The sequence below is a fragment of the Cervus elaphus genome, chromosome 20, assembly GCF_910594005.1.
Source record: "Cervus elaphus chromosome 20, mCerEla1.1, whole genome shotgun sequence".
In the NCBI taxonomy this organism is placed as follows: domain Eukaryota; kingdom Metazoa; phylum Chordata; class Mammalia; order Artiodactyla; family Cervidae; genus Cervus; species Cervus elaphus.
The window spans coordinates 58,559,638-58,577,002 of NC_057834.1; the positions used below are offsets into that span (position 1 = coordinate 58,559,638).

Here is a 17,365-nt window from a genome sequence, read left to right on the forward strand (position 1 = left end):
TTTTCCTCCAACACGTTTGCCATATGATGCTTCTAGGAGTGCTGCTGGTAGCCTGTTAAGAGAAGAATGCTTCTGGCCTTTGCTCTAGATTTGCACCTGAACGAATTCATTAATGTACTTTTAAAAAAATTTTATTCATTCATGCAGCAATTATTTTGTAAAGCTTGTACATTATGTGAGGCTTAGAAATATCTGATCTTCCTGACATTCGAAGCTATTCAATGCTTTTCACCAACAGTAAAGGCATTTCCTCTGGAGGATCTCTGTACAAGTTTATCCTGAAGACTAAATGCTTAATGCAAGTCTCCACATGCCTATTAGCAGCATCTGAAATATGAAATGCACAGGGTCATCTATGAAGTCCCCCATTCTAAGAAGCTAAAGAATAAAAGGGCTCAATCTTTGGAGAAATCTAGACTCCCATATACTCTGCTGATGGGAATGTAAAGTGTTTCAGCCACTTGAAAAAGTCAGGTAGTTCAGTGAAAAGTTAAAAGCAGAGTTACCATGTGGCCTAAGAATTCTGCTCCAAGCATATATACTCTTGAATGTATGCCCAAGAGAAAAGAAAACATATGCCCACACTGAAACTTGTATATGAATGCCCACAGCAGCACTGTTCATAACAGCTGAAAAGTGAAGGACCATTAACTGATAAACAAAATATGGTATAGCCATACAATGGAGTATTATTTAGCCATAAAAAGGAGCACAGTACTGATACATACTACAGCATGGATGCACCTTGAAAAACATTATGCTAAGTTCAAAGAAGCTAGAAACAAAATACTACTTATTCTATAATCCCACTTATATGAAATGTTTAGAAAAGGCAAATCCAGAGACAGAGTAGGTTAGTGGTTGCTGAGGGCTATGGGGAAGGGCAGAGAGTTGGGAGAAAGTGGGAAGTGACTCCTATTGGGCACATACGAGGTTTCTTTTTTGGGGTAATGAAGATGTTCTAAAACTGATTATGGCAATAGTTGGACACACCTTTGAATATACTAAAAACCATTCAATTGTGTACTTTAACTGGGTGAAATGTATGGCAAGTGAATCATAGCTCAATAGAGCTATAAAAATTTAAAAGTATTCAAAGTCCTTGTCTACCTACCAGATGGATCAGCTTCTCTTTCAAGGTACTAAGTGACTTAAACTAGTGTTCTTGCCACTTTCTGGAAAGGAGGAGTTAGCATCTTGTTGAACATCCACCCTGTCCTGAAGCATACCATGAGGCTACTATTGCAAACATATTTTGGGAAACGTACCAGGCCAAGACCTTTTAGACAAGGTCTCTAAAAACAGCCTCCTCCACCTCCCAGATTTTGCTGACATCATAGCAAGCCAACGCCACTTAGCAGCTGAAGTTCTCAGGAGGGCAGGCAGGCTGTGAGTAAGCACAGGAAGCTGGTCTGCAGACAGAAATTATAATGCAGAGAGCCAAGAACAGTCCCTAGAAAGGTCCTTCAGTTCCTGGGAGTTCAGGTCTGGTTGTAACTTCCCATCCTAGGGCTCTGTGAAATGTCCCTGCATTTGACCTAAAGCTCTCTTTTACAGGAGCTAACTTAAGGGATTTCTATTTCATACAACTAAAGCATGTTGGCAAAATCACATACAGTAACTCTTTCAGACCTCAGGATCAGCCCCCCAGGGCAACTACTGAAATTCCCCTTTTATAGAGGAGGAAACAGTGGGGCAGAGGTGAAATGCTTACACAGGGCTCCAGAGATCTAAGAACAAACACAGAGCCCTAATGTCACAATCCACCCTCCTGCTACGTGGCTGTAATTATGTTCCTTAAGTTCCCTAAGCCTCTGGCTACTCAAATTCTGGCTGAAAGCTGAAAGAATGAAGGAATGAATACCTACAGTACCATTATTTGGAAATGGTGTTTTTCTGTTTTGTTGGACCAGAACTTAAAAGCTTTGCTAATGCTTTTTGAAATGCTATTCTCTAGCTGCTGACTGCCTTTTAAGAATCAGCCATACTGCCATCAAAAAGTCTACAAACAATAAATGCTGGAGAGGGTGTGGAGAAAAGGGAACCCTCTTACACTGTTGATGGGAATGCAAACTAGTACAGCCACTATGGACAACAGGGTGGAGATTCCTTAAAAAACTGGAAATAGAACTGCCATACAACTCAGCAATCCCACTGCTGGGCATACACACTGAAGAAACCAGAACTGAAAGAGACACGTGTACCCCAACGTTCATTGCAGCTAGATGTCCATCAGCAGATGAATGGGTAAGGAAGCTGTGGTACATATACACAATGGAATATCACTCAGCTATTAAAAAGAATGCATTTGAATCAGTTCTAATGAGGTGGATGAAACTGGAGCCTATTATACAGAGTGAAGTAAGTCAGGAAAAAAAACACCAATACAGTATATTAACATATATATATATGGAATTTAGAAAGATGGTAACGATAACCCTGTATGCGAGACAGCAAAAGAGACACAGATGTAAAGAACAGATTTTTGGACTCTGTGGGAGGAGAGGGTGGGATGATTTGAGAGAATAGCATTGAAACATGTATATTACCATATGTGAAACAGATCACCAGTCCAGGTTCAATGCATGAGACAGGGCTCTCAGGGCCATGCACTCGGACGGCCCTGAGGGATGGGATGGGGAGGGAGGTGGGAAGAGGGTTCAGGATGGGGGACACCTGTACACCCATGGCTGATTCATGTCAATGTATGGCAAAAACCACTACAATACTGTAAAGTAATTAGCCTCCAATTTAAATAAATAATTAATTTTAAAAAATCAGCCATAGGATCTTATTATGTTCTTCTGGAAATACCAGTGATAATGGTAATAACAACAACTTTAACAACAGTCATGATTTGAGAATCTATTATGTGCTAGGCTAAGTGAGTTTGAAAAGTGTCAGGAATAGGTTATTCTTTGTCTGCTAACTTCTGACTATTTAGTTTTACTCAGGATTATTTTCCTTTCTTATCATTCGGTAACTTACTGTAAGAGGGTAAACCTAACTAAAATACAGCAAAAGTTTCATCCAGTTTTACTAGATCCAAGTACTTTCCATACATTTTCTCTACTGGTCTCATTTAATACTGGCACCAACTCTCTGAAGTGTGTCTTCCCTCTGGGTTCCCCGGGGTATAGAGCTTCTTGGAAACAGTAGGGCAGATGTCCAAAGTGAGTTCCACCTGTCTCTTCACTTGGGAGAGTACCCAGTGACTTCTATATGCCCACCACAGCTGTGCTGGCAGTCACCTTTGGGGAGCTGTAAACAGGGAAAGGTGTTCATTTATGACGTTCCTTCTGCTCCGTAAGCTCTCAGGCTGTAGTGGTTGTATGTATTCTTCCCTGAATGTTCTCAGCACCAGAGAGAAACACCTTAGGATCATGAAGGTGAACATCTGTTACTTTTCAGTGCTTCTGTAATTTGGATTGTTTTTTCCTCCCAGGTGCTGTGTATTTCAGTGGTGTGGCCAGCTTATGATCCTAGTACTGATTCCCATCTTGACCTTGTATGTTTGTTGTTGTCTAGTCGCTAAGTCATGTCCAACTCTTTGTGACTCTGGGCTGTAGCCCACCTGGCTCCTCTGTTCACTGAATTTCCCAGGCAAAAATACTGGAGTGGGTTGCTCCTGGGGATCTTCCTGACATAGGTAATCAAACCCATGTCCCCTGCATTGGCAGGAGAGTTCTTTACCACTGAGCCACCTGAGAAGCCTCACAATATACACCTATGATTATTTAAAGGCTGAGAATCTCATTTGTTGAACATGTAAATCTGGAAATCTGCTTACTTTAAGAATGGAATTGTCTTGTCTTGTATTTTTGGTATCATAGCCTTCCAGTAAACAGCGACGGGTGGTATTTCCTGATCCAGCAAACTCTGCCAGGTTTAGATCTGCAAAGCCCAGCTATGAAAAGAAAGAGAATTATATTAATAGAATATCTAGTAGGCTTCTATCATATTCTCTTTAAAGAAGACATTCAACCCATGTTCTAGCCAAGTTGTCTCAAACTTTGGTTATTTGCAGTTTTTGCCAACTTAACAACATCTGTTTTTCTTTGCCTAATATGTCTTAAAAATTAACTCACTTTTTGTAAAAACATATGGTTGAGCTTGTAAAGAATCTGCCTGCAATGCGGGAGACCTGGGTTCGATCCCTGGGTTGGGAAGATTCCCTGGAGAAGGGAAAGGTTACCCACTCCAGTATTCTGGCCTGGAGAATTCCATGGACTATACCCTGAATTCCATGGGGGTCACAAAGAGTTGGACATGACTGAGTGACTTTCACTTTCATTACTTAATTTAACTCTCTTGTCTTGAGTAATATGATCTCTGAAATAACACATTTGTTTACTCCATACATTTTTCTCTACCCATTAAAACACATAACTGTTGATGTAAAAATGTATATTAAACAATGGAAATCACTGCAAGTAGCACACCGCATTACAGGAAATACTAGCAGACCAACCTTGATCACTTGCACACACACACAGAAAACCGATCAGACTTGCCTCTCTCTGTTCTGGTTTGGCTATATTCCCAGTTAAACACTGGTGACTACAGATAGTTGCAGATTATTAAGTTCTCACTCTCCACCTGAGAGCAAAATGACTTAAGTGTATCACACACTTTCTTTGGTACAAGCTCCCGCTCCTTCACCACCTTCTACAATATTTGCCTCACTGGTCTCCCTTGAGCTAAATCACTCTTTATGAATGAAGCCTTCTTCTTTCCTTCCCCAAACCAGCCTTCTCTGCTGTTAACCCAAAAGCTTGGCTCAAACCCATTCCTCCCTCTTATTACTATTCAGGTTTGGGCCCCATTTTCTGCAGCTACCAAAGATTACTGTCTGTTCTTTCCTCTGATGTGGCTCAACTTTATTTCTCATTCTCAACTGGTTAAAAAAAAAAAATTATCCCCCTGATATCATTATTTTTTGAACAAACAAAATCAATTCTACATCACTAAGTGTATATAGTCTTTTAGTAACAAAGAGTGTTTTGAGTTTGTAATTAATTAAACACATCTCCCTGAATATAAAATAAAAAGTATTTCAAATTTCAAATCCTGCTGTGATTTTTTTAAAAAGGTTCCTGGGATTCTTTTTCCTTTTTTTAAAATCATATTTATTTTTGGCTGTGCTGGGTCTTCACTGCTGCATGGGCTTTTCTCTAGTTGTGGTGTGCGGGCTTCTCATTGTGGTGACTTCTCTTATTGTAGGGCCCAGGCTACAGGTTCACAGGCTTCAGCAGCCATGGCTCCTGGGCTCTAGAACAAAGGCTCAATAGTTGGGGTGCATGGGCTTAGTTGGGCTTCCCTGGTGGCTCAGATGGTAAAGAATTCACCTGCAATGCAGGAGACCTGGGTTCAATCCGTAGGTTGTGAAGATCCCCTGGAGGAGGGCATGGCAACCCACTCCAGTACTCTTGCCTGGAGAATCCCATGGACAGAGGAGCCTGGCGGGCTACAGTCCATTGGGCTGCAGAGTCAAACACGGCTGAGTGACTGAGCACAGCACAGCACATGGGCTTAGCTGCTCTGAGGCATGTGGACTCTTCCCGGACCAGGACAGAACCCATGTCTCCTGCATTGGCAGGCGGATTCTTTACCACTAAGCCACCAGCAAAGCCCCCTGCTGTGATTTTTAAATGCCTGCTTTAACACTTTAAAGTGCATATAAATGCATGTATGAATGGCATTCAAGAGGAAGATTTTACTTGTAGGCTGGAGCACTATTTTAGCAGTTTTTAATTGGTACAAAAAGAATGAAGGAAAGAACTTAAGAGATCAGTTGTAGAACACAAGCTCCAAAGTCTGTGAGTCAGAAACACGTTAAGCCACAAGTAACATCTACCTAATCTTCATGTGATTACTCTGACCCAAGAGATCAGCAAAAAGCCGGGAGATGTCCAGGGCAAAGCCACACCCAGATGAACGTGTGAGGGCTCCTGAGGCGGTGTGATCACACATCATTCACATGCCCTATCATATCATGCCTATCACATTCTGTCATTTCACATACGATCCTTTCTCTTTGAACCTCTAATATCTTTTCCACCCACAGTTTTTGCTGATGTCTTGCCTCCTATTTCATTTACAAATAAAAGCAATCAAAAGAGCACTCAGCCCCATCTGTGCCCATGTACCCGCCTTCCCACTTACTCTAAGTGAGCTGGCTGTGCTCCCATCTGAAGTCAAGCACTCTGCTCTTGTCTATTCAAGTTCAATGTGTCAGGGATTCTTCCCTCTCTACTGGATCATTCCCATCAGCACACAAACGTGCTGGATTTTCTCCCATCTTAATGAACAGAAGGAAACAAAACCTCACCCCACATCTGTCTCCAGTCCACTGTACCATTCTGCTGCTCCCCCTCACAGCAAAACTCCTTGAAAGACATTTGCACTGACTGTCTTGATTCCCCTGTCCACGGCCACCTTGTCATTTCCCCTCCACCTCCTTATCTACTCTTCCAGCCACAAGATCTTTTTCCTTGAAAATGCCAAGACCACCTCAAGGTCTTTAGTACTTACTGTTCTTTTGCCTGATGCATTCTTTCTTAAATCTTCTCTTAGCAGTCTTTCTCACTCCATTAGGGTCTATGTTCAAATGTCATCTCTCTAAAGGGGGCTTCCATGACCATTCTAGAGCATGCCTGCCTCCTCCCTCCCCTGCCCTCTAACCTTCATCTGCATTATTCTTCTTAGTAGTTATCATCACATCATGTATGTACATACTTCGTATCTATTGTATATTGTCTGTCCTCCTCACTCAATCCCTCATCAGAATGTAAGCTCCCCAAAGGCAGGGGTTTTTGTCTGTTTTAGCTTACTGCTGGACCTCTTACACTTAGAGTAGTGCTAGGAACAATGCTTACACAAGGCAGGCAATTATATATATTTTTTTGAATAAAAAACAGCCTTAAGGCTTACCATCCACTGCCAGAATGCTGGTATTATAGTGTCACTAAGCATAAAGCAAATTTAAAAAAAAAAAAAAAAAAGAATCTGGTCAGCTCCATGAAGAAAAGCATACTAAGGTCAACGTTTACTGAATACTTTTTATGCGTTTGGCCTTGCTCTAGATACTGAAAACCAGTCATGAACAACACGTTTAAGAACTGTCTCGGGACTTCTCTAGCGGTCTGGGCTTCCACTACAGGAGGTACGGGTTCAAACCTTGGTTGGGGAACTAAAATCCCACAAGCCGTACAACGCAGCCTTAAAAAAAAAAAATCCAACTGTCTTGAAAGAGCTTACATTCTAATGAGATACAAGAGTCCATATTTCCTTGTGATTTTCTCTTTGGTTTCACTGAGATAACTGTCTCATTAAAATGGCATAAATACATACATTCTAGGTATAACTGTGATAGATCTTGTGCTGGATCAAGGAAGGCACAATTACAAGAAAGAGAGTGAAAAAGAACATTTCTCAGTGGGGAGGGATGACTAAGCTGAGTTCTTAATGATACATGAGTTGACAGAAGCACATGCATGGTAGGGAAAACATCAAGTCACAAGGCACAAATGCTAAAACAGCACAGCACACCCCAGGAATGTTCTGAGGGCAGTATGTCTGAAGCATAAGGATGAGTGAGTGTGTGTGGGTGGGTGCATGTATAGACGGAAGATCTGTAAACCAACATGAGTCTAATATGCTAGATTGAGGACTTTGCATTTTGTTGTCCTTTATAGGCAATAGAGAGCTGCTGGAGGACTAAAAGTGGAGGAAGGATATGATATCTTTGAATTTTAGAATGATCCCCCTGGCAATAAAACAGAGAATGAACTGGAGAGAGACAACAGAGGAAGAGAACAAAAGATAGGAGGCCAATGTGCGTTTTAAGTAAGAAATAATGAAGGCATAATCTAAGGCAGTGGTCTTGGGACTAGACAGAAGAGATGGTTTCAAAAGCTTTTTATAGAGAAATGAAGATTTGTCAATCACAGCAGACTCTTTTTTTTTTTTGCCTACCTGCCATTTAATGCCTTGATATTCCTTGCTAGCAAGCCCTGATTTTATTCAAGTATCCACTCTTAGCTCATCCATGTGCACAAGGAAAGTAACCCAATTCCAGATGACTGTTCAATTGTGATTAGTCTAAGCTAACCATGGCAATCCATTCCTGCTGCCCATGACTAGTTTAGTAGCGGGCATATGATCCAGTTGTCGCCAATCAGAGGTACGGGGAAATCCTCTGGTGGCCATCTAGGAAGTTTTCTCACTCAAAAAAGACAAATGGAGAAGAAGCTGGGCTTTGTTATATGTGAATACGTTGACTAAAACCTGAGCAGCTAGCAACCTCCTGATCATGAAGGGATGAGCCAAGGACAAAGTCATCGCATAGAGAATGTAAAAAATAAATAAATAAATAAAACAAAAAGTAACGTGGGTCCTTGATGATATTCTCTAGTCAGTGAATCCTGGAGAAGCTCTATCTCATATCTGCCTGTTTCGTGAGATTAAAAAAGCCTCTATGTGAGGGGACTTTTCTGTTACTTGTAGCAAAGAGCATCTGAATTGACATTGCAACCAACCAGTTTGAGGGAGTTAGGTCATTTGACAGTTGAAACTAGTGCCCTGGTTCTTGGTTTAGATGACTGGATTGAAGGAGACACCATCACAGAGACTGGAAATACAAGAGGAGAGTGGGGAGTTCCCTGGTCGCCTAACGGTGAGGATTCTGGGCTTTCACTGCCATGGCCAGAGTTCAGTCCTTGGTGGGGGAACCCATAAGCATCATGGTGTGACCAGAAAAAAACAGAGAAGTATGTGGTTTAGAGAATAAAGAGGTTTAGAAATAAAAGAGAGTATGTGGGTTTCTGGTATTATTATTAATTACTAATTCCTTCTATCTAGCAAAAAGTGAACACATTCATTAGTAATTCCATATAAAAGTATAAAAGACAGTATAGAGGGCGCTAAAAGAGAACAGGGTGGGGAGTCCTATTCCACTGGGGGTTGGGTGGGAATAAGACTACCTCCTGGGGAAACCGAATGAACAGCTGCTATTGTTTAATGCAAACCAGAGATTGGCTTCTAGCAAGAAGTTTAAACTTAATGACATCCCATAATCAGCATTTAGAAAGAATATGCCTATAATTTACTGTTAGATTCAACTGTTCAATCTCCAAATTGCTCTATTTAAAAACATCTGTGCTTGAACTGCAATTAGAAAAGCAAACCATTTAATTTTTAGGCTTATAAATAGCAATGAGGGATATTACAAATTCCAAAAGAGTTAAAGAGGACCAACTTACCTTTGCATAAGCTTTTCCACCTTTTAATTCCTGCCAAAGATAAAAAAACACTATCAGGATATCATATGACTGATGATTTAAAATTAAATATATGTCAAATAGTCTTGAGGTAGGTATTTATATGCTGGCAAATCCACTCCAGTATTCTTGCCTAGAGGATTCCATGGACAGAGGAGCCTGGTGGATTAAAGTTCATGGAGTCAAAAAGAGCTGGACATGACTGAGCAACTACACTTTCACTTCAAGTATAAAGTAAAATTTTGACGATCTTAAATCTAACTATTTGGATGTCCCCCACCCCCCTCTGGCAAGTAACCAGAGTTTTTATTTAGAATTTAACTTAAACTTGAAGGAGACAAATGGTAAGAAGACAAACTAACATTTAATCTATTTGCTGAAGAAGAAACTGCCAAAAAGTGTCCTGGATACATTGCAATAACCTGAATCACCAAAGAAAGGCTAAATTATTTACTTAGTTAAGCATATCAATAATACATTCACAAAGATTTCAACAAGAGTGGAGATCCCCACCCCAGAGACAACCACTGTTAGCGATTTTTAGATGTGTATATGTATATGTGTGTGTATATATATTTACTCCCCCTTTACTCAGATAATAACATACTACATATACCTTACTTTTTCTCCCCTAAAACATATGACATTGTTCCATGGTAATACAGTAGAAACTTCCTTATCTAACTCTTATCTAATGTGAACAAAACTGGCAAAAGTGAAAAATAATAAAAAAATATATAGACGCTTTACTATAAATGCTTTACTTTAAAATATATAAACTACATTAATTTGCCAAATCCCTCAATTTGAGACATCACACAGATACAAGAATTAACATGCTTAGACACTGCTTATCACACAGTATATACTCCGTACATGTGTTTGCTGAATGGAGTTATCGTCTTATCTTTCTTTCATAAACCAAGATGCACAACGCATTATGTACCATTTCCATCTTCAAAGAGGTGAATTTAAATAAGGTGAGAGCTAATCTATGGTAAACTCTATTGTTCATGAATATCTGCTATCCCTCCCCTTCTCTGGCCCTTTAGTCATGCCACCAGATGTACTCCATTATGAATTACCAAGTTTTCCTTTATTATAAGGTTACTGTCATATCTTTAATAGTGCCTTTCTTTAAACAAAGCAAAACTTTTTCTAGATAATCCTAGTCTCTACTAGCTAATTCTTTTCTTTGCTCCCCTCTACAGCCAGATTTTCCAAAAGACTTGCCAAAATTTGCTGTATCCCACTCTCTCTTCAAAGTTAACTCTAATTGGGTTTTTGCTCTCATTTTCCCTCTGCAGTGGCTCTTAGGATTACCAATGATCTCCATTTTTATTAAAGTCCAAGGCTTTGGCTTCATCTTACTTAATTCCAAAACAGCATAGGACAAACTTGACCTCTTTCTCTACCTCCTTCCTAATAAGATTTTTTTCTATAAACTTCCAAGGTGCTACAATTGTCTACTTTTCTTTCTACCTCCCTGGCTATTTCTCACTCTCCTGTGTAAGACCTACTACTCCTTTATTCAACCTCTGTGGAAGGTATGCTACATCCCAAATATCCATTCTTTCCCTCTCCATCATAACAGAATCCTCTATTTTTAGCTGGGCTTTGGCTACCCAAAATAAAGTAACTGACTACATTTTTCACTTTCTTTTTGTACGATGGCCGTATGACTAAGATGTGGCCAAAAGTATGAGAAGTGATATATATGAATTCTTGCTACTTTCTTGTACTTGCTAAGCAATTTAATACCACTTCTAAGGTTTGGTCTAGGGCCTCTTGTTTTCTCTATCTACACTTTCTCGCTGACCTATCCCTTTCAGGTCTACGGCTTTAAATTAAGACGTGTACGCTGACAACTCCAATCTTTAGCCTGAACTTCTCCTCTGAGTTCCATATTTTTGGAGTTCCATGTAGGCATATTTAAATGCCTACATGACATGTCCACTTGAGGTCTCATGTGTGCTCAGCCACCTCAGTCACCTTCAACTCTTTGTGACCCTATGGGCTATAGCCTGCCAGGCTCCTCTGTCTATGGAATTTTCCTGGCAAGAATACTGGAGTGAGTTGCTATACCCTCCTCCAGGGGATCTTTCTGACCCAGGGATGGAACCCAAGTCTCCTATGTTGCAGGCAGGCTCTTTACCTGCTGAGCCATTGCGGAAGCCCCTGATGTCTCATAGACACTTCAAGTTTAACATGGTCAAAATAGGTGTACTGATCTCTATTTATCTGCCCCCCCTAAATTGCTCCAATGCATGTCTTTGCTATTTCAATAAACAGCAGAATCATCTACCCATATGCTCAGGAAAAAGATCTAAGAGTTATTCTCAATTTTGTTTCCCACATTCACCATATCCAATCCATTAGTAGGGGGGCTACCTCCAAAATACATCCTGAATCATACCACCTCCAACTGTTATAACTCCACGCCAAAACATAAGCATTCCTCATTCAAACTATCCCAATCACTTCAGTGGTTTCTGCAATTCACCCTCCACACAGCAGCAAAAGTCATCTTAGAAGATCATGTCTCTCCTTTTTAAAATCCTCAAATTGATTTCAAATTCCAAACAAATTGTTCTATGTTCCAGCTAGGCTGGTGGTCTATCTTTAAACATGCTAGATTTGTTGTTTATCCTGCATGAGGTTCACAAGACTTTTGAATATGTGGCTCAATATCTTTCATCAGTTTTAGAAGATTCTCAGCCACAATCTCCACAGACTCTCACCTCTCTTTTCAGGGCTCCATTGATACACATATACATGTCAGACCTTTATATTGTTTTCTGTGTTTTACACTCTCTTCTGTGTGCCCCACACTTATATTTTCTTTCTTCCTTTATAAATTTAAAAACTTTTATTATGTAAAATTTCAAACATACACAAAAGTGGAAGAAGTAGTATAATAAATCCCCGTGAACCCATCAATTAGCTTTAAGAATTATCAACACATGGCCAATTTCATCTTATCTGTATCATTCCTTATCTACCTCTTGTTGTCTCTCCATTTTTTAAAAATAGTAGGTCCTTGTTGGGTTATTTATTTTAAATATAGCAGTGTGTAAAGTCAATCCCAAACTCCCTACTGATATTTTCTTTTGTCTTATTTTCCAAAGTGTGCTTCAGTTGTGGCAAACCTGCTGTTAAATACATCTGTTGAGATGTAGTTTCATTTACTCAGCTTTAAATTTTAGTTACTGCATTTTTCAGTTCTAAAATTCAATTTAATTTAAAAAATAGTTTCAAGTTCTCTTATTTCCCATACTGTTGACTAATAACAATTATTGTAAAAGGTTTATTAGATCTTCTCCAAATCTGTATCTTCCATGGGTTTGTTTTTATAATCTCGTTTTCCTTTTGATTTTGGTCATGCAGTCATGTCTTTTCATATGCTTGGTAGTTTTTTGTGTGTGATAACCTGAAGAAATAATTTTAGGCTCAGAGTAATGTTATTCTCCTCCAGAGAAGATACACATTTTTTTCTGGCAAGTAGAAAGGTCAGGACCTATCACTTTCATTTAAGCACTGACTAAGCTGATTCGAAGCTGAATGTCAATTTTTGTAAGGGTTGATCTACAGCCATTTTACTCATTCTTCTAGGTTGAAACTCTTACAGAGTCCCAACTAGAAATTCAGGGTATTTATCAAGGCTCCTTCTGCGAGTGGGCTCTGGACTCCATTTTTGTCCCCTTAGTCCTGTAAAATTGCCAGAATCTCAGCTCAGCTCCTTAGCCTCTCCATCACTGCTTTTGGCTCAGCTCCTTAGCTACTGCTTACAAATTAGCAACTGCTTTGAGGGTAAAACCAAGACCAAATGTCAGGCTCATCTCTTTATGCTTCCCTGGTCTTTGATTCTAAACCTCTTAAATCCTTGCTGAAGACAGCTTCTAATGCCTTCAAGCAGCTATTTTTAATATTTTGTATAGTTTTTCGGAAAAGTTCACCCTTCTCAGAGGGAAGGGTGGCCTGCAACAAGCTAGTCCATTAATCTGAGAAACATAAATCCCCAAGTTTATTATAATTTTAGGGCCTGTTATGGATTTAACTGTGCTCTCCCAAAAGAAATGCTGAAATCTTAATATGCAGAACCTCAGAATATGACCCTATTTGAAAGCAGAGGAGGCTTTACACAGATAATCGAGTTAAAAATGCAGTCCTAATCCAATATGACTGGTGTCCTAATAAAAAACAGGAAATTTGAACACAGACATGCACAGCAGGTAGATAATATAAAGACTCAAAGGGAGAAGACAGCCATGTAACCAGAGTGATACACCTCCAAGTCAAAGAAAGCCTCAGACTAAGAAACTAAGAAAAAGGCATGGAACAGTTTCTTCCCTTCTTGCCTTCAGAGAGAACATGGCCCTACTGACATCTTGATTTTGGACTTCTGGCCTCCCGAACTGTGAGGCAATAAATTGTTTTAATCGACTCAAGTTTGTGACACTTTGTTGTAGCAGCCCTAGCAATCTAATGAAGGGGTTTTTTACTTTCAGGGCTTCCCTGGTGGCTTAGACGGTAAAGAATCTGCCTGCAATGTGGGAGGGTACAGGTTCAGTCCCTGGATTGGGAAGATCCCCTGGAAAAGGGAATGGCTATCCACTCCAGTATTCTTGCCTAGAGAATTTCAGACAGAGAAGCCTGGCGGGCTACAGTCTATGGGGTTGCAAAGAGTCAGACACGACTGAGTGACTAACAAACAATCTGTGACAGTTAATTTTATGTGTCAACTAGACTGGGTCATGGGGTGCCAGATATTTGGTTAAACATTATATCTTAAAGTATGTTTTGCAATGCAGGTAGTATTTATACAGTTGGGTTTACTAATTTTTCTTTATGGGTTCTCACTTTTACATAATAATTAGATAGGATAAGGTACAGTAAGTTCAGTAAGTACTTCCATATCCCAAAGTAAGAGAATACTAGTGGTTCACCCATATCTGTTCTTTCATTCTTTAATTTTGGAATCTGACAGTCACTCAGCTAGAGACTACATTCACAGCTTTTCTTCTAGTTTCGTGTGATCATGTAACTAAGTTCTAACCAGTATGAGCACTTTTGAGTCATGCCCTAAAAAGGAATGCATTTGTTCTCATGTTGCTTTATCTTCTTTCTCACTGGTGGAGAGATAACAAGACTAGAGCAACTTCCTTGGATCTAAAAATGGGCATCATACAATGAAGATGGCAAAGCTGCTTTACCAGCCCTGGATCCCTTGGCTATTACCTGAGAGAGACATACACTTCTATTTTAAGTTTACAATGTATTACATTGAAACAATATGAGATTACAATTTTTATAGATTATTGGTAATATGCTTCAACTTAGTAAGCAGAAAGGAAATTAAAAAAAACCATGGGTTTAAAATCAGATTTGTGTTTGGGTTCCTAATTTATCATTTATTAGCAAAGTGAGTTTGTGCAAGTAACAACCTCTTTGAGCCTTGGTTTTCCTGAAAATGGAAAAGATAGCACATTTTCAGGGCTGTTATTAGACACAAAATATGCAAAGTCCCCTAAAAGACAGTGCCTAATAAAGAAGAGAAACAATGAATGGCAGGATAAAGACCTATTATGGCCCCTAAACTAACAGAAATAAGATGAATAATTATATGCATAGTGATAATGAGATGAAGGTTCTTGATACAATTTTATTTCTTCAGATTCCGCATCATATTTATCACAGCAATTTAAATTATGCTGCAGGTATGAAGTGAAATTACATATAACAGTTCTAACAGTAAAGCAGAGCTAACTAAAGTGAGTCAGTGACTGTGGAAGTAACCACGGCCTCTGAAAGCAGAGAAGTGACAGGCTGTTTTGATACCTTCCTCACAGACACTCTGTAGATACAAGGGTCCAGGACACCTGTGGTGGCACTCGCACTCATTTTGCACATAAATGAGAACTTCTTCCTCCAGTGAACACAGTTTGCTTGCACCACCTCCCTGAGGGGGGAAAAAAAAAGAACCAGTTAATTAACTATGATAGTACTGATGACATGTTAAAAAGCACACACACTATTTCACTCAAGTTCATAATGTAAATATTTGGAAACAGTGAAATATGAAGAAAACAAATTCCTAACCATGTGATCTGAAAATCTTCAGAAAGTTTTAATTATTCACAGGCAACTGAAAAATAGTGAATGTACTTATCAATTCAATTAATATAGAATGATGCTTCACCATTCATTCAACACACAATACACATTTGTTTATATTAGATGTGATGAGTATGTGCTAGGTGATTAAAATATGAAGATCAGAATAACTGTTTTTTAACCTGATTGGGCTTAGAGTTTAGTTAGGGTAAAAGACAGAAATATAAAAATACTTATTCTAAAACAACTACTGTCACAGCTTTACTCCTATTCCAGCCACAAGAGCTACCACTAATGGACAGTTCACCACATGTTATTTAATCTCACAACAACCCCAGGGGTAACAACCGAGGCAGCTGACACTATCCTCACTTTATAGGTAAGGAAGTGAAGAAGAACTAAAGACCCTCTTGATGAAAGTGAAAGAGGAGAGTGAACAAGTTGGCTTAAAGCTCAACATTCAGAAAACTAAGATCATGGCATCTGGTCCCATCACCTCATGGGAAATAGATGGGGAAACCATGGAAACAGTGAGGGACTTTATTTTTGGGAGGGGGGAGCTCCAAAATCACTGCAGATGGTGACTGCAGCCATGAAATTAACAGATGCTTGCTCCTTGAAAGAAAAGCTATGACCAACCTAGACAGCTTATTAAAAAGCAGAGACATTACTTTGCCAACAAAGGTCCGTCTAGTCAAAGCTATGCTTTTTCCAGTAGTCATGTATGGATGTGAGAGCTGGACTATAAAGAAAGCTGAGTGCCGAAGAATTGATGCTTTTAAACTGTGGTGTAGGAAAGACTCTTGAGAGTCCCTTGGACTGCAAGGAGATCCGACCAGTCCATCCTAAATGAAGTCAACCCTGAATATTCATTGGAAGCACTGATGCTGAAACTGAAGCTCCAATACTTTGGCCACCTGGTGCGAAGAGCTGGCTCATTGGAAAAGACCCTGATGCTGGGAGGGATTGGGGGCAGGAGGAGAAGGGGATGACAGAGGATGAGATGGTTGGATGGCATCACCGACTCTATGGACATGAGTTTGAGTAAGCTCTGGGAGTTGGTGATGGACAGAGAGGCCTGGTGTGCTGCGATTCATGGGGTTGAAAAGAGTTGGACACAATTGAGTGACTGAACTGAAATGTGCATAAGGAGAGATGTTACCTCTAGGTCATTTAGGTAGGAAGCAGCACCACCAGCATTCAAACCAGGCTCATTTAACTCGAAAGTCCACGTGCCCATTTTTTTCAACTCCTCCTCCCTTTCAAGTTTCCAGGTCTCTCTGTACATGCTGTTCCCTCTACCATTCTCTTAGAAAGGAAGGATAATTATTCCTCTAACGTCAGAAGAAAAGAAAGGCAGTGGGCAAAAACAGAGCTGGAGAAAGCAGAAAGGAAAGGCAAGAGAGCTCAGGTTAAATGGTTTTTATTTTCTTAGGAAAGTAATAATGAGGTGACTTCTATAGGATGATAGGAGCTGATGGGTGGCTTGTAAGGCTGAGGATGGTGAATGTGACAGGGAGTCAACTTGTAGCTGCCTTAGTGAATAAAATGTATTTCTACTGGGACCAATTGATTTGGTTTTATAGATTTTTCTATCAATGCACAGACATCCAAAAACAAGAAGTGCAAAAACAAATATAATTTAAAAGCCAACTATGTGTTTGTGTGTGGTATGTGCATGTTATATATAAACAGAGACGAGGGTATGTATTTTATCATAGATTTAACTGTAGTAACTTTAGCTTTTTTTTTTTTTTTTCATTAGGAAGCTTTAGCTGATTTAAGAAATTATATGAAGAGAATGCATGTGTTCTTAGGGGAATTTCCCTAGAAATCCAGCAGGTGTGCAATTTATCTGTATAAATTTGTCTGTATACAGCACAGGCAGAATGAGAGTTGCTTGGCAAAGGACAGGTCTGAAGGTATTTGTCAGGCAACTGGAGGCACCCCCAGTAAGATGAGAAGCAGCT

The 17,365-nt window shown here is 39.7% G+C and overlaps 1 protein-coding gene across 1 annotated transcript in view; it reads right to left on the minus strand.

Annotated features, from left to right (window-relative positions):
* The window catches only part of FAM102B (family with sequence similarity 102 member B), a 77,824-nt gene that overhangs the window by 25,943 nt on the left and 34,516 nt on the right, over positions 1-17,365 (minus strand). Inside the window, exons 2-4 of the mRNA XM_043876629.1 lie at positions 15,120-15,240; positions 9,264-9,293; positions 3,791-3,907 (exon numbers count right to left, since the gene is read on the minus strand). Of these exons, the coding sequence (XP_043732564.1) occupies positions 3,791-3,907; positions 9,264-9,293; positions 15,120-15,240 (268 nt within the window). The remainder of the gene's footprint in view (positions 1-3,790; positions 3,908-9,263; positions 9,294-15,119; positions 15,241-17,365) is intronic.